This window comes from Rana temporaria, chromosome 2, assembly GCF_905171775.1.
Source record: "Rana temporaria chromosome 2, aRanTem1.1, whole genome shotgun sequence".
In the NCBI taxonomy this organism is placed as follows: Eukaryota; Metazoa; Chordata; class Amphibia; order Anura; family Ranidae; genus Rana; species Rana temporaria.
In genome coordinates this window covers 457776776-457801521 of record NC_053490.1, presented here as the reverse complement: position 1 = coordinate 457801521, position 24746 = coordinate 457776776, and the positions used below count along the sequence as shown (strand labels likewise).

The following is a 24746-nucleotide window of genomic DNA, read 5'->3' as shown; positions in this document are numbered from 1 at the left end:
CCATGAATGATAACTCTCACAGTTGCTCAGATCACGCCGAGGCTAAGATGGCAGCTTCCTTCGCTGTAAAGGATAGGAGGGTTTAGTTCAGCTCCAAGTGCATGATGTATGAGGAGTGTTCCAGTTGTAAATATTTTGCTGCCCAAAAAATGTTCAACTGTCATCTTTACAGCTCAGATAACAAATTAATCAATGTTATTACTGGTTGCTAATGATAACAAGACATTTTACCTTCAGTACATTTTAGGCTAACCCCTGTGTGTGCTCTCCCTCCTCCAGTGTCCCCTGTGTGCTCTCCCTCCTCCAGTGTCCCCCTGTGTGTGCGCTCCCTCCTCCAGTGTCCCCCGTGTGCTCTCCCTCCTCCAGTGTCCCCCTGTGTGTGCGCTCCCTCCTCCAGTGTCCCCCGTGTGCTCTCCCTCCTCCAGTGTCCCCCTGTGTGTGCGCTCCCTCCTCCAGTGTCCCCAATGTGCTCTCCCTCCTCCAGTGTGCCCCTGTGTGCTCGCCCTCCTCCAATGTCCCCCGGTGTGTGCTTGCCCTCCTCCAGTGTCCCCCTGTGTGCTCTCCCTCCTCCAGTGTCCCCCGTGTGCTCTCCCTCCTCCAGTGTGCCCCTGTGTGCTCGCCCTCCTCCAATGTCCCCCGGTGTGTGCTTGCCCTCCTCCAGTGTCCCCCTGTGTGCTCTCCCTCCTCCAGTGTCCCCCGTGTGCTCTCCCTCCTCCAGTGTCCCCCTGTGTGTGCGCTCCCTCCTCCAGTGTCCCCCGTGTGCTCTCCCTCCTCCAGTGTGCCCCTGTGTGCTCGGCCTCCTCCAGTGTTCCCCGGTGTGTGCTTTCCCTCCTCCAGTGTCCCCCTGTGTGCTCTCCCTCCTCCAGTGTCCCCTGTGTGCTCTGCCTACTCCAGTGTCCCCCCGGTGTGTTTTCCCTCCCCCAGTGTCCCCCTGTGTGTGCTCTCCCTCCTCCAGTGTCCCATGTGTGTGCAGGCTCCCTCCTCCAGTGTCCCCATGTGTGTGCTCTCCCTCCTATAGTGGCCCCTGATGTGTGTTCTCCCTTCTCCAGTGGCCCCCTGTTTGTGCTCCCCCTCCAGTGTCCCCCTGTGTGCTCTCCCTCCTCCAGTGTCCCCCTGTGTGCTCTCTCTCCTCCAGTGTCCCCCTGTGTGCTCTGCCCACTCCAGTGTCCCCCGGTGTGTACTTTCCCTCCTCCAGTGTCCCCCTGTGTGCTCTCCCTCCTCCAGTGTCCCCTGTGTGTGCTCTCCCTCCTCCAGTGTCCCCCTGTGTGTGCTCTCCCTCCTCCAGTGGCTCCTGGTGTGTGCTCTCCCTCCTCCAGTGGCCCCCTGTGTGTGCTCTCCCTCCTCCAGTGGCTCCTGGTGTGTGCTCTCCCTCCTCCAGTGACCCCCTGTGTGTGCTCCCTCCTCCAGTGACCCCCTGTGTGTGCTCTCCCTCCTCCAGTGGCTCCCTGTGTGTGCTCTCCCTCCTCCAGTGGCCCCATGTGTGTGCAGGCTCCCTCCTCCAGTGTCCCCCTGTGTGCTCTCCCTCCAGTGACCCCATGTGTGTTCAGGCTCCCTCCTCCAGTGTCCCCCTGTGTGCTCTCCCTCCTCCAGTGACCCCATGTGTGTGCAGGCTCCCTCCTCCAGTGTCCCCCTGTGTGTGCTCTCCATCCTCCAGTGTCCCCCTGTGTTCTCTCCCTCCTCCAGGCCACATATATGTGTATGGCCAGCGCAAAGGTGTTGATATATTCTCTGCCTAAAATGGCTGACAGAACAAATTGCAAAAACAGTGCCCCTGTATTTTTTTGGAAAGGTTGGCAACTATGCAGGAAGGGGGTCTGCTGCAGAACATGTGAAAGGGTCCTGCTGCGGGACCATAATAAAGGGCCCATGTGACGGAAGTAAAGGGCCCTGGAATCAGTGGAAATTGCATTGGGGTCCTGAAGGTTGAAAACATATATATGATACTAACTGGTAGCAGTTGTTGTGAAATTTATTGTAGCTAGCGAAGGCTAGCAACACTCCGAATCCTGGGCCCAGCGAGAAGAATATCTGTGCAGCTGCATCCACCCAAACCTAAACAGACATGAGAAACAAAGGACAATGCGTGTATATCGCTTTTCAGATTGTATTAAACATAAAAAGTTAGATACGATGCAGTTAAAGTAGAACTATAGTCAAAAAGGGTGTTTTTTTTCGCCATCTGTGTCCCTGGAGATTTCCCTTCACTTCCTGTCACATAGCCAAACAGGAAGTGAGAGGAAATCCCTGAAAATTAAGGGAATTCCATTGAAAGATTTTCCCTCTATTACTTTTCTGGGGGAATCCAAAATGTGGGATTTTTTTTCACTTTCACTTGCAATGATAATGGTAAAAAGGACAGATAGAGAGGGCGAATCTCCTTAACAGGGGAACAGACAGCAATAAAAAAGCATTCTAAGCCTTCTCCACTCTATCCAGGACCAGTTAAAGGGGTTGTAAAGGAATTTTTTTTTTTTTCATAATAAGCTTATGACCTGTACAGACTTGTTGAGAGGTCTTAAGTGGGAATTATACTGAATAATAATGTTAATAAACGTACAGTGCCTTAAAAAAAGTATTTATACCCCTTGAAATTTTCCACATTTTGTCATGTTACAACCAAAAATGTAAATGCATTTTATTGGGATTTTATGTGCTAGACCAGGGATATGCAATTAGCGGACCTCCAGCTGTTGCAAAACTACAAGTCCCATCATGCCTCTGCCTCTGGGTGTCATGCTTGTGGCTAATTGCATATCCCTGTGCTAGACCAACACAAAGTGGCACATAATTGTGAAGTGGAAGGAAATGATAAACGGGACTTTTTATGGCTTTCTTTCAACAATGGCTTTCTTCTTGCCACTCTTCCATAAAGGCCAGTTTTGTAAAGAGCACAACTAATAGTTGTCCTGTGGACAGATTCTCCCACCCGAGCTGTGGATCTCTGCAGCTCCTCCAGAGTTACCATGGACCTCTTGGCTGCTTCTCTGATTAATGCTCTCCTTGCTCGGCCTGTCAATTTAGGTGGATGGTCATGTTTTGGTAAGTTTTCAGTTGTGCCACACTCTTTCCATTTTTTGGGTGATGGATTAAACAGTACTCCGTGAGATGTTCAAAGCTTGGGATATTTTTTTTATAACCCAACCCTGCTTTAAACTTCTCCACAACTTTATCCCTGACCTGTCTGGTGCGTTCCTTGGCCTTCATAATGCTGTTTGTTCATTAAGGTTCTCTAACAATCCTCTGAGGGCTTCACAGAACAGCTGTATTTATACTGAGATAAAAATGACACACAGGTGGCCTCTATTTACTAATTAGGTGACATCTGAAGGCAATTGGTTCCACTAGATTTTAGTATGTATATTTTAGAGTAAAGGGTGCTGAATACAAATGCATGCCACACTTTGCAGATATTTATTTGTAAAAAAAGTTTTAAAACCATTTATCACTTTCCTTCCACTTCACAATTATCTGCCACTTTGTGTTGGTCTATCACATAAAATCCCAATAAAATACATTTACATTTTCGGTTGTAACATGATAAATTGTGGAAAATGTCAAGGGGTATGAAGACTTTTTCAAAGCACTGTATATACTTTATAATTTCTGTCAAGAGAAGGTTAAAGACTATGGGGCAGATCCTCAAAGAAAATACACTGCGTAATTTCAAATTTTGCGCGTCGTATCTTTGTTTTGGTATCCACCAAACAAGATACGACGGCATATGTGTTAGATCCGACAGGCGTACGCCTTAGTACGCCATCGCATCTAAGATGCAATTTTCCGGCGGCCGCTGGGTGGCGTTCACATCGTAATCCGCGTCGAGTATGCAAATTCGCTTTTTCCGACGATCCACGATCGTACGAGCGGCCGTCGCATTCTTTTACGTCGTTTCCGTTCGGCTTTTTCCGGCATATAGTTAAAGCTGCTATCTGGTGGCGTACTCAATGTTAAGTATGGCCATCGTTCCCGCGTCTAATTTTGAAAATTTGACGTCGTTTGCGTAAGTCGTTCGGGGCACGGGGACGCGCTTCATTTAAATGAAACACGCCCCCTACTCGCCGCATTTGAATTCCGCGCCCTTACGCTGCGAGAAATACACTACGCCGCCGTAACTTACGGCGCAAATTCTTTCTGGATTCAAACCAAAGCCAGGTAAGTTACGGCGGCGTAGCGTATCTCAGATACTCTGCGCCGGTGCAGATCTTTGAGGATCTGCCCCTATAAGTATCTTACTGGAATCCATATAAAAGGGGTGGCACTATAAGGTTATCAATCCACTACATGAAGGAGAGCTTATGAAAGTATAATTTCAAACCCTTCTGTAGTACTGTTAGACCACTTTCACACTGAGGCGCTTTCACGCTAAAAAAAAGCACCTGAAAAGCTTACGAAAAAGTATTTCCATTAAAATCAATGAATGCTTTCACACTGGGGCAGTGCACTGACAGAGTTCATTAAAAAATTAATTGAAAGCTCTTCAAAAGCGCCTGAAAAGCTCTTCAACAGCGCTCAGTATTTTACTGCCAGTTTTACAAGCGCCTCAGTGTGAAAGAGGCCATATACCCTGTTTCCCCAAAAAATAAGACCTACCCTGAAAATAAGACCTAGCGTTATTTTCTAGGATGGCTGCAATATAAGCCCTACCCCGAAAATAAGCCCTAGTTAAAAATGCTTGTAAAATCCTATAATGCACTCTATTACACTAGTTTATAATGTACAATGTGTGTGTTTCTGTAATATAATTGCGGGGAAGAGAGCTCCGGTGGGTAACAGAAGTGCAGAGCGGCGCTATAACAAATGTATTTGGCACAATTATATTACAGAAACGCACACATTTTACATTATAAACTACTGTAATAGAGTGGATTATGGGATTTTACAAGCATTTTAACTTTAAAGTTTGCATTGGGGATTCCTGACAGGCAGGGAGGGAGACGGCACATTACATGGTAAGACCTACCCCGAAAATAAGCCCTACTGTGTCTTTTGTTGTCATAATTAATATAAGACCTGGGCTTATTTTCGGGGAAACATGGTAGTGTCCTGTTAACTCCAGGTCTCAAGGTTCCCCACATAAAGCACATCATTTATTTTGCTGAGAATATGGCTATATGATTTTAGCCAAATCATTATTTTCAATAAAGAATATATTTTACTGCATATATTTGGACAAAAACACTTTTTTTTATATAATAATAATAATGAAATGGAATAAATTGAGCACAATGCAATAAGCCACACTTCTAATTTGTTACTATGGGGTATTGCAATCTAATTTTGTTTGACATGAATTGCTTAAATATCATAGCTCTGGTGAGAAAAACTAAAATGCGTTCAGTGTGTACTTTAAACTGAATGATCAATGTTGACAGAGATATTTATTTTCTTTCAACTTTTAATATCAGTTTACGATTCCAATGAAATACTGCCCCCTGTGGCCAAATTGTCTTACTGCTGACTTACCAAGACATACCTGTACAGTTCCCTAATTTTGCTTCTTACATTGTTCCTAGGTTGTTATCTATATTGAATTATCACCACAAGCAAGCTGTTCTGAAATCATTATATATATATATATATATATATATATATATATATATATATATATATATATATATATATATATATATATCCTCCTGTACCTTTTGTATTGAACTGTACTGTAATTGTGTTGTCCCCCCTATACATTGTAAAGCGCCTAGTAAACTGTTGGCGCTATATAAATTGTGTATAATAATAATAATAATAATTATATATATATATATATATATATATATATATATATATCAATAGCCCGGATTCATATACCTCGACACATCTTTATGCGGGCGTAGCGTATTGAATATACGCTACGCCAACGCTGCGCAGAGCCGCGAGCACAGTATTCACAAAGGAAATGCTCCTAACGTTGTGCCGGTGTAACGTAAATTCGTCGGCGTAAGCCCGCCTAATTCAAAGTAGGTGGAAGTGGGCGTGATCCATTTAAATGAACCATGACCCCATGCAAATGATGGGCCGAACGAACGGCGCATGCGCCGTCCCGTGGACGCATCCCAGTGCGCCGTCCCGTGGACGCATCCCAGTGCGCATGCTCAGAATCACGTTGAAAATACCCCATAAGATACGTTGAATCACTGCCTACGACGTGACGTAACCTACGCCCAGCCATATTCACGTACTACTACGTAAACAACGTAAAATACCAAGGCTGTTCCCTGGTCCATACCTTAACATGACTTACCCCTGCTTTATGAGGCTTAACTATACGCCGGACGTAAGCCTTACGTAAACCGCGTATATGAATGCGCCGGGCGTAAGTACGTTCGTGAATTTGCGTATCTCCCTCATTTGCATATTCGATTCGTAAATCAATGGAAGCGCCCCTTGCGGCCATCGTAAATATGCGCCCACGATACGACAGCGTAGAAAACTAACGTCGGTCGTAGGAAGACTATTTTCAGGCGTATCTTGTTCTGTGGGCATGGGCGCACAGATACGACGGCGCACATTCACACTTACGCGGCGTATCTCGAGATACGTCGCGTAAGTGCTACGTGAATCCGGGCCATATATATATATATATATATATTGAAATGTGTTCATGCAAGATAAAACAGGCCTTATAAAATTGGAGCACACGGTGGTCTTGAGCTATGATTATTAGAATACGTTTAAATTAAATGCTGTCATTTTCTTATATGATACGGAGCAACTGTCCCCATTTGCAACACACAAATAATGGTGCTTTCCATCTGTGTCAGACGAAGCAGTGCCTATCTTCTGGAAGCTTGCCTCATAATAGTTAAAACATTCCCATGAAGAAGCCTCGTGGCAGTACTCACTCAAGGCCAGATTTCAATGAAATGCCCCCACAGACCACTTCTCCTGCACTGCCCCCATTGTGGTCAAACGCTTCCATGCAGTAGCTTATATTCTAGGACTGCAATGTTTAGTTATGTATATAGTAGTCTTACCTCAGTAGTAAGCAGCTTCTCCCAGTTTGGCTTCAGGTAGAAGATAACTCCCCTCCAGGCACCCGGCAGCGTGGCCCCTCGTATAAGAAGCAGCGTAAGTACAATGTATGGAAATGTTGCAGTAACCCAGACAACCTACAAAGAAGGCATAAGCTTTCATACATAAATGATATGATTCCGTTCCTTTGTTGTGAGTTGTAGCCAACATTTAGGCCATAGTGTAGCCCACATTCCTACTTGAAAATAGGTAAAAAGAAGTTGGGGTTGGTATGTGATGGGTCAGCTTGAACTTGAAGAAAAAGCTTCAAATTAAAATGAACAGTGAACTTTTCCATACTTCCCAACTTTCTGAGATTGGAATGAGGGACACCTATCAGCAAAAGTATGCAGGCTTAGGACACGCCCATTGTCACGCCCACTTAAAGGAGAAATGTACAAAAAATAAGATTGGTTAAACCCACAAGTTCTTTTTTTACCACTACTATTTCTTTATATTGGCTCTTGGAATTTACAAATGCAGCAATTTAGAAATCAGCTGAAAGGTTTAGCACTGGGAAACACTTTTTGATAGATAAAAAGTGCATTTTATATAAAGCTATATAGATCAGACCAAAATGAGGGACAAATGAGGAGGAATGAGGGACAGAGCGACATTGCTCCAAATCAGGGACAGTCCCTCGAAATCAGGGACAGTTGGGAGGTTTTCTTTTCTTATTTGCTACCTTTGTGTCTACTAAATACACCATTGAATGTGTTTTGTAATATCTGACCAATAAGTGCCAAGAATTTCCATAAATTCTGCCAGAAATCTTAAGAGCTGAGAACTTTCTGTGCACAGGAAGAGGTTATGGAGTTGAGGAAGAGGGTTTGGGGATGAGAAAATGGCTGTATTCTTCGTAATGCAATAGAAATTAAGTAGGCAGGGCTGACACCACGTGATAAGAGTTGGGAGAATTCAATATAGCCTCAACAACAGATTTCTGGTGGTAGTTCCCTTAAGAATTACCTGCACCTAATTCAGACAATCATTTGTGCCAGTGTAGGTAATATGTGCAGCAAATTAAGGTAGTTCTGACTACCACCACTTAACCACTTGCCAACCACCGCATGAAAATTTACATTGGCAGAATGGCACGGCCGCGAATAGACACGTACCAGTACGTCCGCGTGCCCCCCTGCCGTGAGCTCTGTGACTTGATATCCACCGGTGTCCCGGAGCTGCAGAACGGGGAGATGCCTTTGTAAACAAGGCATTTCCCTGTTCTGCCTTGTGACAGGACACTGATCTACTGCTCCCTGTCATTGGGAGCAGTGATCAATGATGTGTCACTGGTAGCCCCGCCCCCCACACAGTTAGAATCACTCCCTAGGACACACTTAACCCCTTACTCGCCCTCTAATGTTTAACCCCTTCCCTGCCAGTGTCATTTACAGAGTAATCAGTGCATTTTTATAGCACTGATCGCTGTATAAATGATAATGGTCCCAAAATAGCGTCAAAAGTGTCCGATGTGTCCGCCATAATGTCGCAGTCACGATAAAAATCGCAGATCACGCCATTACTGGTAAAAATAATAAAATAAAATAAAATAATTAATAAAAATACCATAAATCTATCCCCTTTTTTGTAGACGCTATAACTTTTGCGCAAATCACTATACACTTATTGCGATTTTTTTTTCCAAAAATATGTACAAGAATACATATCGGCCATATCAGAAATGCATGGAAAGACCCGAGGACAGCAGGGCTGACCTTGGTAAATCTCAGGTAGGAAGTCCTTCCGAGGTTTGCAGAGGTCAGCCCAAATGTCCTCGGGAACTTTTCGGCTGTTTCCGAGACTCTCCGGCGCCCCCCACCTCTGACGCATGTGGTATTGCATTCCATTGAAGTCAACGTGGAACAAATTAATTGAATTTCCATTGACTTCAGTGGGGAAACTCGCCTTGATATGCGAGTACTTTGGATTATGAGCATACTCCTGGAACGGATTATGCTCGTAATCCGAGGTTACACTATATTTTGGTGTGCTGGCAATCAAAAGTAAAGCAGACCAAATGGGGAATTAGTCTCCCAGTTGGCCATTAGGCTTTGCCCATCCCTAGTAAAAAAATCCTCAGCCATGCAACAGGTGCTGTGGCTGGGAAGAGTTGCAGTGGCTGGAAAGGGCGAGAGTGAGTACACTATAGAAGGAGTGTCCAGTGAAGACACTCCTTCCTCAGTGGAGACACAGACAAATTCATGTACTTGTCTGTGACAGGTACATGAATTGGATGTAAGCACCGACACTTTTGGTGCTGCGCCCTGATGGAATTCTAAAGACTGCCTACCCGATTGTTGTCAGTTTGTAGTAAGGGGGGAGCAAACTCTGGCACATCAACAGTTATTCATTTAAATGGGGAATCCTTTGTCGTGACCTCCGAGAGGGGAGCTGGAGAGTGATACAGTCCACTAAAGTTCTAATCAAAACTGAATTATTTCTGTTGGATGGATGGAGAATGTTTGCAAGGAGGAGTTCTCTAGTTCGACATGAGAGCATGACTGTAAGTTTCCAGATTCATGTTTCAATGTAATGTTTGATTCAAAGCTGGGTATGGCCATTCTCAGTAATTATGAGCAAGGTCCAGACAAAAATAAATTTCCTGAGCTAACATCACCATGTAACTTTTTGCTGCATGGTCAGAAGGGTAAATTTGCCCAAACCCGACTCTCTTCTGAGGATTACTCTTCAATAGAAGCAAGGAAGCAAAAAAAATGTTCTATAAACTGTTTTAAGCTTCACAGGTGATGACTTTGTGCAAATGTATATTAAAATATTGAGTTTTCAGGCAATAACTGCTCAAGAATTATCCAATGAAAAGCTGAGAAATGAATGACTTGCCAGTGATTAGTATGTATTCAATAGAAAGAAAGGGCCAGATCCTCAAAAGGGATACGCAGGCGTATCTGCTAAAACGCCGTCGTATCCCTGTTTCTAACTATGCGGCTGATTCAGAGAATCAGTTACGCATAGATTTTCCTAAGATCCGGCAGGTGTAATAGTTTTACACTGTCGGATCTTAGGATGCAGTACCTCGGCCGCCGCTGGGGGCATTTCTCGTCGAAATTCCGCGTCGGGTATGCAAATTAGCACTTACGGAGATCCACAAAGCGGTTTCCCTTCGTGAAGTCTCCGTAAGTTGTTAGTTTGCAAACGCAAAGATAGGGCTGCTTTTACAAAGTGTAAAGTTAGTACACCATGTAAAAGTAGACCCTTCTTTCCCGCGACGCTGTCAAAAAAATGTTTTAATTTTTTTTTTCCCGGCGCATCTCTTTTTTTTCCCAATGCAACTTTTTTTACCCGGCGCGATTCACAAAACTCGGCGCAACGTAACTTCGCGCAAAGCACGTTGGGAAAATCACGTCGGGAGCATGCGCAGTACGTCCGGCGCAGGAGCCCGCCTAATTTAAATGGGACTCGCCCCATTAGATTGGGCCCGCCTTGCGCCAGACGGATTAAAGTTACACCGCTGAAAATTTCTAGGTAAGTGCTTTGTGGATCGGCACTTAGGTAGAAATTTTGCGGCGGTGTAACTTAAATCCCAATATTTAAGTTAAGCTCGCTGTACGTGGATCTGGCCCAAAGTCTGCAAGGGCAAGTAGGTTATAATTGTCACCAAAATTCCACCAGTGGTAGAATAACATGTATATGTTCATAAGTAAAATCCCAGATTGTTAAACGAACCTTTCCTGATGTCTTGACTCCCTTCCATATGCTAAAATATACTACAGTGAAGATAAGAAGAAGACAGAGCGAGAGCTGCCAACTGATTCCGCCAAGATCCTGTAGACCTTTTGATTTATGTATCTGAAGCACCAGTCGGCTGAAAAACAGAATGATACCATAAATACCTAAAGTCATTCACCCTAGACAATGTGCCAAGGCAGCAAACCATAATAATACATAATAAAAGGCAGAACTGCTTCAAAACACAAGAAGGTCCAGTGCAAAGATTTAATTGGTGGCTTTTTAAGAAAAGTGCCCAGCAGTTCAGCAGGTAAAGTGGTTGTATGCCCATTTTTTTTTTAATTGCTAACAGGTACGGCTTTTTTTTAATGACAGAAGTGATCCAATCAGTCTCTTCTGTCATGTCATAAATGCTTCCTCTGCCTATCAGCAGTAATGTACACTGAGCCACACATGTAGCTTAGCATGCATTAAAGCTAAATTCCAGTAATTCAGCCACTTTGCAAAAAGTGCAGGCATGCTATGAGTTAAGTCTAAGGGGGTGCACGACATCTCCTGAACGTATGTCTATTATTTATTACTCACAGGTTTATGGCTCTGCTGGAGCATACGCTGACATTCGGGCTGTGAGAGAGAAGAGAGAGGCACACAGAGCTTCTATGCTTGCCCCTTCCCTCTGCTGCCCATTCAACGAGTACACATAATACAAAGACCTCTGTGATTGGGCAGGAGGAGGGGAGGTGTGGACATAGAAGCTGTACTGATTCTAAGATGCTTGGACCTGAAGCATCAGCATTGGGCTCCCAGATATTCCAGGAGCACAATAAAACTGGCAGATGTAAGTAACAGAGATAAGCCCAGGAGATGTCATGCACCTCCTTGGACTTAACTCATAGTGTGCCTTCACTTTTTACAAAGGAGCTGAATTCTGGAATTCAGCTTTAAAGACACCCGATCTGTGCCGTGGTGATGTGACTCCCATGCACATGCGCAGCGGTGATATCATCAAGGTCCAGCCATTCCAGCAGCCGATGAGAAGACAGGGCAAAGATGGAAGTGCCGGGGACCTGAAAGCTGCAAACACTACCTTAGATCAATGACACCTTGAAGGGCACATTATTACAGGTAATTCTGTAATTATGTGCCAGTATTGGGAGCATGCTAGTACACTCAATTTAGTAATTTCTCCATATATTGCAGTTAGTGTTTCCATGGGTTGGTGCATGTACAGGGTTATAAATCATGTCAGGTTTTTTTTTTGTTGCTATCTTTGTCTTTGGGGAGATGTCCCTGCAATTTCTGTCCCATAGCAAAACAGCTAGTGTTGTCACCAGAACTAATGTCCCCATTGAAAGGCTTCTCCTCTATTTCTGTTCTAGTGAGAAACCAAAATTTGGGATATTTTTTTGCTTTTACTCTCGGTGCTAACAATAAATAGAACATATAGAAATGGTGAATCTCCCTGACAACAATAAACCCTGCGATGTGTTCTAATCCCTCTCTACTCTGTCCAAAACCAAAAAAAAAGTTTTGATTATACTTTAAAAAGTATGGGGTTCTTTAAGAAAAAAAAAATCACTTAGGTGGATGCAGTATCGGTCTGATGCAGCACCTGTCCTAAACTGCTCTGTCCCTCCAGCACTTACTGGAGCGCTGGGCTGGGGGTGGGGGTGTGAGCGTATATTTTGCATATATTTTGTTGCACCTTAGGCCTCGTACACACGACCGAGGAACTCGTCGTAAAAGACACATCGTTTTCCTCGACGAGTTCCTTGTCAGGCTTGTCGAGAATCTTGACAAGCTTTCTTTGCGTACACTGTCAAGACAAAATCTCGTCGTTCTCAAACGCGGTGACGTACAACACTTACTACGGCACTATAAAGGGGAAGTTTGATTCCACTGGCACAACCCTTGGGGCTTCTTTTGCTAATCTCATGTTACTGCGTGTTAAGTAAAAGATTGGTAAGAGACGATTCGCGCTTTTCAGTCTGTTACAGCGTGACAAATGTGCTATCTCCATTACGAACGCTACTTTTACCGAAGGTGCGCTCCCGTCTCATACTTTATTCTGAGCATGCGCGGGTTTCTAAGCATACACACGAACGTGTTTCTCGTCGAAAACCAGCCCGACTAGAAACACGACGAGGAAATTGAGACTCCCGATGAAGAAAAAGAGATCTTGTTCTCTTTTTTTCTCATCGAGTTCCACGACAGTTTTTTCGATGAAAAACATACACACGACCGTTTTCCTCGGCAAAAAAAGCTCTGCCACCAAGTTTCTTTATGGATTCTGTCGAGGAAAACGGTCGTGTGTACGAGGCCATATATCAGGGTTGTGGTGTTTAGCAGCAGGACGTCCATCAAGTAAAATTATATTCATTTATTCATTCACTTATATTTTGCAGCTAGCGCACATTTTCCACTTCCCCTCTTCCTTTTTTACCCTTTCAGCAGGTTGCGACAATAAAGTTGGGATCTTTCCAAAGGCTGGAATGGCTGGGTATTGTCAGCTGATAGCATGCTTTAGCCCACTGTTGGTTGAAAATTAGACACAGGGGTGCAGAACGAACTGCACTCTTGTGATCCATAGGAGCAGTAGGACCAAAAAAGCTTTTGCCATACTTCTTTAATGGTGGTTGGAAGATTTGTGCAGCTATTACTATTTTTTCTTTTACTATTGTATTATATTTTATTGTCTGTTTGCTTAAAGAACTAAATTCTGGTGAACATGTTTATCAACTTTAAATAAAATGAGCCATAATTTAAAAATTAGTTCATATTACACTTCTTTTATTTTTTTATTTTTTTAGGACACAAAATCTACAGCCTGTGGATTTCTATCATTTTAGCATTTGAGAAAGAAAATGTAAGGGGCTATTTGGGATTTCCTCTAAGGCCCCATACACACGAGAGGATTTATCCACGGATACGGTCCAGCGGACCGTATCCGCGGATAAATCCTCTCGAGGATTTGCGCGGATTTCCATGCGATGGATTGTACTCACCATCGAATCGAAATCCGCGCCGAAATCCTCTGGCGATGACGCGGCGACGTGCGCGACGCAGTCATATAAGGAATTCCACGCATGCGTCGAATCATTACGACGCATGCGGGGGATCCCCTCGGACGGATCGATCCGGTGAGTCTGTACAGACCAGCGGATTGATCCGTGGGATCCGATTCCAGCGGATAGATTTGTTGGCATGTCAACAAATTTTTATCTCCTGGAATTCGGAAATATCCGCGGATAAAGATCCGCTGGAGCATACACACCAGGGGATCCATCCGCTGAAAACGATCCGCTGAGATTTTTCAGCGGATGGATCCTCTCGTGTGTATGGGGCCTTATAGTATGGCCACCTGAGGAAAAAGCCCTACCCTTGTTTGCAGACATAGGCCTCGTACACACGACTGAGAAACCTGACGGGCGAAACACATCGAGTTCCTCTTTGAGTTCCTTGTTAGGCTTGTCGAGGAACTCGACAAGCTTGCTTTGCGTACACACAGTCAAGCCAAAATCTCCTCTTTCTCAAACGCGGTGACATAAAACACATACAACGGCAGGGGAAGTTCGATTCCACTGGCTAAACTCTTGGGGCTGCTTTTGCTAATTTCATGTGTTTGTGTGTTGAATAAAAGTTTGGTAAGAGACGATTTGCACTTTTCAGTCTGTTACAGCTTTAAAAATGTGTTATCTCCATTACAAATGCTACTTTTACTCCCGTCTCATACTTTAATCTGAGCAAGAGCAAGAGCGGGTTTCTTAGCATACAGACGTCCGAGTTTCTCGTCGAAAACCAGCCCGTCGAAAAAATAGAGAACTTGCTCTCTTTTTGGCAAAAAAATATCTCCCAGCAAGGTTCTTGCTGGTTTTTGCCGAGAAACTCGGTCGTGTGTACGAGGCCATACAGTTGTATGTGAGGAGTTCAATGTTTTTTTTCAATTATACATTTTTTTTCAATTGAACCCTATAATGCAGAAGAAATGCAAAACAGAGCAAATATGTAAATTTATAGAGAGGAATGGCTGAGTTGACCAAGTGCTTCCAAGAGTCAAGTGTAGGAGCCACTGGAGATTTCCATTTTAGAATGATGGCTTTCCTAGCATAAAAAAAGGAGATGTACCAACAGGACTCTCAAGGCCTTTGTAGGAGCTATCGGTTGAACCAAGCCCAAGGTACAAATATCTATGCCCAGGGGAACTAAGATAGTTGTCAGCATAAAAATGAATTGTGTGAGTTCAGCTCAAAATGATTGAATCAAGGGACAGTGCCAGAAAATATGGGCAAAGTTTGCTGGGTCTGTCACGCATCTCCAACACCTGCAGGGTAAATCTTATGTAACCGTTGGGGGGTGAGGTATATCTTGTGAAGAATTTTAAACTGAACTAAACGGTCTCTAACAGAGACCAGGTGGGACGTGGGATAATCCCATAGATCTTCCAAGTCCTCCATATCTATGTCTGGGACCTCAGCATGCCATCTGGAGCAAAGACCTCTCAGAGTATTGCCCCTTAGCAAAGTTTACAATCCCATGGAGGTGAAGGGTTGTAAATATATTTTATTTTAATGTGTTACCAACTGAAAATAAAAAGGGAGCACAAAATATTTCAAAACATTTTTCTGAAATATTTATGCTCTTGTAAAATGTATTGGGTTTTGTTGTTTGAAAGCAATATTCATATCAAACATTGCCTCTTGAATGCCTCTCAATTTACAGTCAGTGATGCAGTCTAGGTTCCCAATTTTCCAGAAAGCAAAAGCTACATTTGCTTCACTTATTCTACTTATCATAACACAACAAAAATAAATCTTTGATCTTATTATATTAATACTGCTTCAGGGCCCCCACATCAATCATATCGTGTTACTTCTGACTGAAATGCTTGTTTATGTCTTATGTCTACACAGGAGCATCGTAAAAACCCGTCTAGCCTAAGAGTGTGTTACCCTCCACAACACTTACATGCACTTACGTGTAAAACTCCTCTGCTGGAGAGATAGAGCTGTTTATCCACGTTACACTGCTGTTTTGGAAATAATTGGTGCAGTTTTCTGTGTTCCACACATTGTGGCAGCTAGTCCAAGGCAGCTCAGATCGGAAAGAGAATATGAGGTAGTAGAGAGCCCAGGCCATAATGGTGTTGTAATAAGATGCTATATAAAGTGCTATTATACAGATAGCATAACCAATTCCTAAGGAAAAAAAAGATAATTATCAAATCAACACAATATTATATCAATAATCAAGAATAACATTAAAACGCACCATATGCATGTTTCTTAAAGCTAATCTGCTAGTTTAACTGATGAGTTATAGAGGTCGTTATGCATTTTTGTACAATTACATACAATTATGTCTGTGAAGGCTCTTAGTTATGCAGATCATGGTATAGTTAGTAGTGGTTAGTTAGTCACACCCAGCTGGCCTTTTCTATAATGTTGAAGGCTTTTTACAGACTGTCCAAGCAAATGTTTCTGTTTTAGAGGTCTAAAAAGTCAATTTGAATGTGACTAACCATATTTAACTAAACATCTGGAGAGAGCATGCTATAATGCTACCTGTCGGGTACGAGCAGTGTGTCTAAATTGTAAGCTGTTTGGGAATATGTTACATAGGGATGACCTATGGTTCAGCTTGAACCCATTAGAAACTGTCTTATATTAGCTGGCCACCGGTCCTATCGGGTGAATTTGTGGAATTATTGGCCCACAGCTGCACATAACAAAGAGGTGGGAAAGCTGGTGACATCATTGATCTAATATGGCCACATGACCATATTTGTACAATGTAATTGACCAAATATGGCCATCTATTTGATACATGAGAAAGGATTCCAAGAGCACTGTGGGTTTTCTAAAGTGAGTGAACAACAATACTTGTCTCATTTCAAGCATTTTTTTTAAAAAAATCTCTTTATTGATTTTCTCTTTTTTTTCAAATATACATTTCACATCTTACATCTATCCACTCACTCAGGAGCTTCCATAGAAACAAAATCAGATTATTAATAATCATTTCATCACAATCACATATAAAACATATAAAACACTTGTTTACCCTTCGATAACCCTTTCTTCCAGTGGTGTAATTTATCCCATTTCTGTATCCACCTACCCTACCCTGAAACCATCATAGCATTCTCTATTCAATTTTCCCATACTCTTTCATATTTCTCCCCACTTCCTCTATTACAGTATGTCTCCCTATATAATGATAAATTACTATTCACTAGATTTTTCCAGTGTACCATTGATGGAGCTTCAACCTTCTTCCAATTTATCACTATTTATCACTATTGCCTTTCTTGCATAGAAATTTCAGGCACTTTTTCTCATAAAAAATAAATAAAAAAACCACACCAGCATTTAGAGGGAGAGGGTGAAGGGAATTAGCCCCTGCTTTGATTCAGTTTATGTGTGAAATTTTCAGCTTCAGTTTCAACTCTCTGAATAACAGAATTTTGTTTAAAGAGAGACTAGCGTTCCACCAGCTGGAAGAAAAAAAAATCACCTAAAAAAGGAAATGTATTTAGCTTCTTTGTGTTAGTTATCATATCAACATTACAGTATACATACAGTAGCTCCCAACTGTCCCTGATTTTGAGGGACTGTCCCTGATTTGGAACAAAGTCTCTCTGTCCCTGTTTCCTCCTCATCGTTCCCTCATTCTGGTCTGATCTATATAGTTGTATATACAATTTCCCTTTTTATCTTTAAAAAAGTGTTTTCCAGTGATAAACCATTCATCCAATTTCTAAATTGCTGCGTTTGTACATTTCAAAAGCCAGTATAAAGGGACAGTAGTGGTAAAAAAAAAAAAAAGCACTTATTGGTTTACCTAGTAGTTTTTTTGTAGAATTCTTCTTCAGGGGGGCGTGGCAGGGGGTGTCCCCAATTCCTACATACTTTCACTAATAGGTTTCTTTCATTCCCATCTCAAAAATTTGGGAGGTATGCAGTATGTAGTAATGATAATATTAGAGATGAAGTTTAATCTGCTACTATTTTGTTTTCCCGACTTTCTCCTTTTTCCAAATCATCATGCTAATGAAATTAGGCCTTAATGCTCCTCTATGCAATGCAGCCAAATCACGTTGAATGTCTTCCAGTGAGGAAATGAGGTGGGCTCTATTTGACTTCTAATGGACACTGTGAGAAGCTTACAGTGTTTAGTGAAATCAGAGTAGGCAGTAGGTCAAGAGCCTGTACAGCTGTTGGCTCATTGGTAAGGCTACAGTTTAACTTTAAATAAAAAAAATACATATATACAGTTATATCTACTATTGTAATTTACATTCTTGCACCTTCCACAAAGAGGAGGTATGATACTGGCATAAGTGAGCACACTTTCTAATAGTTTTTCATTAAAGCAGCAAATCTCTCTACTTGTGCATCAATATCAACTTCTGCCCTTCCACTACAAAAATGCAACTACAGGACTGCTAACTCACAATGTTTCTGTGCAATGCAGATTCAACCTTGTGGAAAATCTGCCTTTCTGGGGCAAGGTTTGATCTCCAGGTAGGTATTTACTGTGCTCTAGAACCTAAAGGACATATGATGTAGGACTTTGAAATGTTATGTTACTATTCTACTAGTGGATCTATAGGAATTATTAGAGGAAAATTAACATAAATTCCTCTACAAGCCACACAGGACTATGGTTAGGAGACAAGCTGCCAGAGAGCTCTAAATCCCAAGAAAGCCTTTTAATATCTGTAATAATACTTTAATCACTTTATGGATTTTGGTGTTTGGTTCTGGTTTTGGATTTCTTTTATTTTAGAAAAAAATGGTTGTGATTTGTTTATATATAACTGGTGCTGACTCTATAAAGTCTTTTTTGGAAGTTATATGTAAAACTCTACTCAAGCTTGCCCGGCCCCTTCCAATTCTTGAATCAACATATTGGCCCTTTATTCTGATGGAAGATCTCAATGACCAATAAATAAGCACAGGAGGTGGGAACGGTTGTGGTCAAACTTACAATGTTGTAGTTAGCTTTTATTGAAAATATCAGAAATTGCATGTAATTTCAGCTTCCTATCTGTAGATCTACATAAAAACTTGATTTCCTCTAAAAGTAGCCTTATCCCATGTTTATTTAGGTTTGCAAAAAAAGACATTTTCAGCTGTTGATTACAGAACCACACATTATGTTTTTACTTCCGAGACTAAAAGACTTACCCTTAAATAATGGACAAATTTTCCTCCATACAGAAATACAGCCATTCCTGTGATACTGACCCAGAGCCAGCTCCATATAAAACAGCGGAATTCCACCAAACACAGCCATAATCACATAAGGAATGAGAAAAGCTCCTGAAAAACACAAATTTGCAGAGTGAATTAGCTCCAGCTTAATCTTTCACACCTAAAAACCAAGCAAATAATTGAACAGTTTTCTGTTTTCTTCTTTATTAGGAAGTAACAGGATGATTTAGAATCTCTTGAAATCTTGGAAGGGTTCTTTCAAACAGGCGGTAAGCTTTCCGCTTTCTGAAAAGCGACTCGCCATAGATCGCTTTTTGGGGGGGTATAACAGTGGCTGAGCGGCTTTCAGGAGGCATATCTGCTTCCCCCACCCATGTGAAAGATCCCTAATTGAGATTTGAAATTGTATCCCAGCGTGTTTATGCAAATCCTTCAGACCCCTGGTGCCCAACCTGCAGCAGGTGGGTCACATACGGCTCTTTGGTACTTATTGTGTGGCCATTGAGGCCCATGCTGACAGTAGTCTGTGTTTTTGGTACTAACTCAAGTCAGTGAAATAAAAATATGCTTTATGCTGGTTTGCTTTTTCTTTCAAACGACATTTCTATTTTTCTGTGCTATCCATCCCAGTTTTGTGTTATTTCCCCCCTGATCTTTAATAATGAGAGAATTATCAAATGTTGCACAAGTTAGGGGGACTGCAGGGAGCACAGATGTGAAAACGCTGATTTGTATCTATTGTCTTCCTGCCTGCTTACGGGTTTTGGGTGCACGAGCACGTGCACCACCACGAGCACCCCCCCCCAGCATGCATTCGCTGTGATTGGATTCAGCAAGTCTCAGCCAATGATTCATGGCCAGGACCTGCTGATGGATTGTGTGCAATCACAGCCCAGAGCTCTGTGTTGACAATCAACACAGAGCTCTGTACAGAGAGAACAATATATCTGTTTCTCATCCCTGCAAACAATGCAGGGATGAGAAACTTAGAGATCTATTAGTAAAAGCAGCACAGTTTACACATATCACAGATAGTTAGACACACATTCCCAGTGTCATTAGTACAGTGAAAGAGTAAAGTGTTATCATTGATCACTGTAATAATGTCACTGGTGATGTCATTGGCAGTTATTCAGTTTCCCCCAGCGTCAGTTAGTGTCAGATTGCCAGCGCACTATCGCAGTCCCATTATAAGTCGCTGATCACTGCCATTAGTAGTGTAAAGATAAAAAAACAAAAATTCCAGTATATATACCATAGTTTGTAAGTGCTATAGTTTGCTTTCACGCAAATCAATCAATATACACATGACCAATGACCAGTTAAAGCAGCACAGGGCTAAATAGCAAAACTGGCCTGGTCATGAAGAAGATAACATTTTCCAGAAGTCAAGTGGTTAATGACACCCCAATTGCAAGACGCAAATGTTGCCTGCATTGGATTGCACAGTTCCTGTGCGTTTTATAAAGCAGTGCATACACTACTTTTGGTCAGTCCACTGCATTTTCAGCCCATTCAAATGAATAGACTGAAATCACACTGCACCTGGATCGCAAGTGCATTGCAGAGGAACGTACAGAGCGTTCCTGTGCAATTCATGGTGTGAACTGTCTCTTTTACCTGTTTTAATACACCATCTTTTTCTTTATTAACAAATAGTCATTTAATACATAACAACAAATTTCCAAAGCAAAATGGATTAACAAAAATATAGTATTTTGGACATAGAAGCAAGGGCTGCGCTAATCCAACTGGACTAAAAGCGCAGTGCAAAAATACTTTAAGAACAATTATGTATCACACACATATATAAGTGTGAACAATAAGTGAAATTAATAGGTACTCTTCATTTATGTTCATCCCACAAATTCCACTCTACCACTCCCCCATGTCATACATGGAGACTTACCAGAGAAGCATGACTCCCATCACATAGAGTGGTTTGCGCCTAATGGTTATAAACGCCATAGTCAAATGATGTTATATGAATCCACCTCACCTCCAAGCATCACATGCATAAAAAAGTAAGAAAAGAGCCAAGTGCTCCCAATAGTGTAAATCCAGTATTACTTTTGTTTAGAAACAATTAAAAACAATCGCCTGTAATAGAAAATACTGTACAAGTGTTGTATGCATACATGCCCCGGAATCGTTGTGTGCACTTCTGTGTGCGTTGTGGCGTCATAGGAGGCATTAAGGTGAAAAAATGGGAAGCTTTACAACCCCTTTAAGATGTTTAGGAGCAAGACAGAGAGATGGTCGAACAATCTTAACCATCTAGAAGGTTGAGAACCACTGCTCTAGGCAATCATTTGCACTAAGAGGGCTCATCCCCAGTTCGATGCGCTTCCTCCAGGCAACCAAATTCCTTGCACTAAGAGGGCTCCTCCTCAGCCCAACAGTCTGGCATCCATTAAGAACTTTCCAGACCAGTGGAAGCAAGATTTTTCCCATTTCCAGTGTCAGACCCATGACTCATCAGGCCACACAAAGTCTGGTTTAGGGGGTCTGGTGGATGTGCCGGTCCAGAGACTGAATAAATATAGAGAAACCTAGATGACAGCCCTATAGGAACAAAGGCTGCCCCTAGGTAAGAGGCTACTGTAAAGCAAGGACTATACTCAGGGTGTGCAAAAAAATATATTATGATTTATTAATTATTAATTTACTACAAAGCATGATAAAACTAATCAACTATAAATAAAAAATGTGGCAGAGCTATTAAATAGAACAGTATGCTGCCGCATAAGCGGTATAGCTAATGTCAGACATACAAACAAGAAACAATGACAAACATACAACAATGAGACTCAGACAGTCCGGACACATAAGTATCACTTCTGTGGTGGTTCACCAGGGGAAGGAAAACCCCTATCGATTTATGTAAAAATGATGCAAGAAATTAAGTAGAAATAAACCTAATAAATAGTGGACAGACCACAGAGGTGACACTGCGGGGAGGGGGGAGCAGACAGGTGATATGAGTTACCCTAGATTAATCTAGTTGATATACTTGTATATTCTACAAATGTCGGCTGGCACGGAAAACGTGTGTGGGGCCCACCAAATTGGTGAATGATGCCCTATATCCAAAAATGTCCAGACCTATCAACAACGAAAATCAGGGTATCAAGATGACATTAGAGACTGCAAACAAATCTTCAGCTGCAGAATAATTGATAGACCATGCTGGTCATATTCCTATGTAGTCTCACTCCTTAATCATTGCCATGAAGGGGATCGGGACAGTTGCTAGGGTGAAATACAATTCCTGAATGGAGATGATGATGGAAACAACTCTGTAGACAGCAAACTTGTTGCTTTTTAAGATAATGATTGGAACAGTCTTACCGCATCCGTAAACTGAGATGTGAGCTGTGTCGAGGTTCTCCAAGTTGCGTACAGACGTAGTGACTCCTATAAATGAAATTATACAACGAAGTCCTTAATCAAAGCTGCTGTAGCCCGATCATGCCCTGCTCCAGGCATGTAAGGGAACACCGCCTCGAGGTATGACCCTCAGATGTGCTAGTGACTCCGTAGATTGCGGGTCAGATTGTCCACCGTGCTATGTAGTAAGTGTGTCAGCACATTGGTGTGCGTGGAGCTGGCGATGATACAGGTGAGTCCTCAACAGCTGATGCTCCCTCCAACTCCCGCCCCCAGCTGGGAAGAGGGGTGTGTGAGTGTCCGGCGTCTGAGCGTGATGACGTCAACGCGTTTCGCAAATGACTTGATGTGCCGGTCCAGAGACTGAGCCCACCTGTCCCACACTCACTGAAATGATTGGGAATATGAAACCGTCACCTCAAATCCACCATCCAAGGAGGCCACCAATAAGTCCAGAACCCTCATTTAAAAGCGGGGGCTTGGTTGGCTCCTAGACTGTAAAGTCCATGCATGGGAGTGGACATTCTGGAGTTTGTCCCATGGAAAGAAAACCCTGGACAGGATCAAGCCCAGATACTCCAAGTGATGATAGGGTTCCAGCACAGACTTCTAAAGATCCACCAAACTTTTGTATGATCTGCACAGTTCATTAAACATTGGCTGACAGAGCCTGCGCTGTTTGTTCCCTCAGAAAAAGATTGTTCAAATTCCCCACAATGGTAAAGTCCTGAGATCGCAGCAGAGCGAGAACCAGGGCTAGCACCTTGGTAAAGGCCTAAGTTCAATAAACAGGCTAAGCAGAGGGATCACAAACTGGTAAAGTTGTGTGCTCAAAGAAAAATGCAGGTAGTGTTGATGCGCTGCAAAGATTAGGATGTGTGAGCATGCTTCCTTGATGTCCACAAAGGCCAGAAATATCCCAGGCAGAGGAAAACAATGACTGCTTAAATTTTTTACAAAACTTTTTTAACTCAAAGAAATCTGTTCAGACTATAAAGATCCAGTATGGGGCAGATGCTTCATTTTATTTGGAATGGTTAACAGGTTGGAATGAAAATCCTTGAACCTATTCCCTTCCGGGACCATGGTTATGACCTCTTGGCATAGGAGCTGCTTCAGACTAAGGCTGCAACTAATGATTATTTTTATAATCAATTAGTTGTTTTTATTAATCGATTAATACGATAAAACATATAAAACTATGCCAATTCTTCTTGTATTCAAAATAATTTAATGAACAAACGGAGTGTTACACAAACTGCAGAATAAAATAATGTAAAATGTACTGTAACATTACACAACTGTAAAAAACATTAAAATGCAGAAAACAAAAAAAAAAACTGGAAGGTAAAAATGTTAGTATGTCCACAATGCTGGCTCTTTTTTTCAAACTAAAAAAAATGTCAACTGGTCCTCTTGCAGCACTAACAGCTCTCTCAATTCCTGAATTCTTTAATGCAGCACTAATCACCAGCTGCAAGGTATGGCCGCTGTAGCAAATACTGGTACACCCATGCTTGTCCTTTCAGGATGTTTGCAGCTTTAAATTTATTTGTAATGCCTTAATTTACCTCTAGTCTATCCACTTCCAGCTTCTCTGGGTTCAGATGATGATCTTACATACACAACCCACTTTGGATGACTTGCTTTTCTCACCCAGGAATATATGTCCAATGAGGCATTACTCCACTCACATTCACATGTTCTCAGGCACTTACTGACATGTTTGAATGGTGTACTGAGTTTTATGCATGCTGCACTGTGTATGCTAACATGTATGAACAGTGGCCCAGATTCACAGTGGAGATACGACGGAGTATCTCAGATACTCCGTCGTATCTCTCAGAGTATCTATGCGACTGATTCATAGAATCAGTTACGCATAGATATCCCTAAGATCCGACAGGTGTAATTGTTTTACACTGTCGGATCTTAGGATGCAGTACCGCGACCGCCGTTGGGGGGAGTTTGCGTCGTAAACCAACGTCGGGTATGCAAATTAGGAGTTACAGCGATCCACAACGGTTTTTCGCGTTCGCTACGTCGCCGCTAGTCTAGTTTCCCGTCGCAAAGTTAGTCGTCGTTTTGGGTGCCTTAACTTTACACAGCACACGTATGTGCTGTATAAAGTATGGCCGTCGTCGTTTGCGTAAGCCGTCCGGGAATACGGAATTACGCTACGCGCGTCGCCGTTCGAAAAAATTACGTCACTTCGCGCAAAGCACGGCGGGTAATTCAAAAGGGAGCATGCGCAGTAGGTCCGGTGCGGGAGCACGCCTAATTTAAATGACACACGCCCCTTTGAATTACGCGGGCTTACGCCGGAGGCCGTCGGCGTAGGTTTTCATTGCAAGTGCTCTGTGAATCAGGCACTTGCGATGAAAACTTGCGGCGGTGTAACGTATCCACGATACGTTACGCCGCCGCACTTCTACCTGA

General features: G+C 42.6%; 1 protein-coding gene across 1 annotated transcript in view; it reads right to left on the bottom strand.

The window, feature by feature from the left end:
- Window positions 1-24746, bottom strand: part of SLC6A4 (solute carrier family 6 member 4) — a 157892-nt gene that overhangs the window by 46153 nt on the left and 86993 nt on the right. Inside the window, exons 3-7 of the mRNA XM_040338569.1 lie at window positions 18891-19025; window positions 15677-15896; window positions 10699-10837; window positions 6975-7109; window positions 1949-2052 (exon numbers count right to left, since the gene is read on the bottom strand). Of these exons, the coding sequence (XP_040194503.1) occupies window positions 1949-2052; window positions 6975-7109; window positions 10699-10837; window positions 15677-15896; window positions 18891-19025 (733 nt within the window). The remainder of the gene's footprint in view (window positions 1-1948; window positions 2053-6974; window positions 7110-10698; window positions 10838-15676; window positions 15897-18890; window positions 19026-24746) is intronic.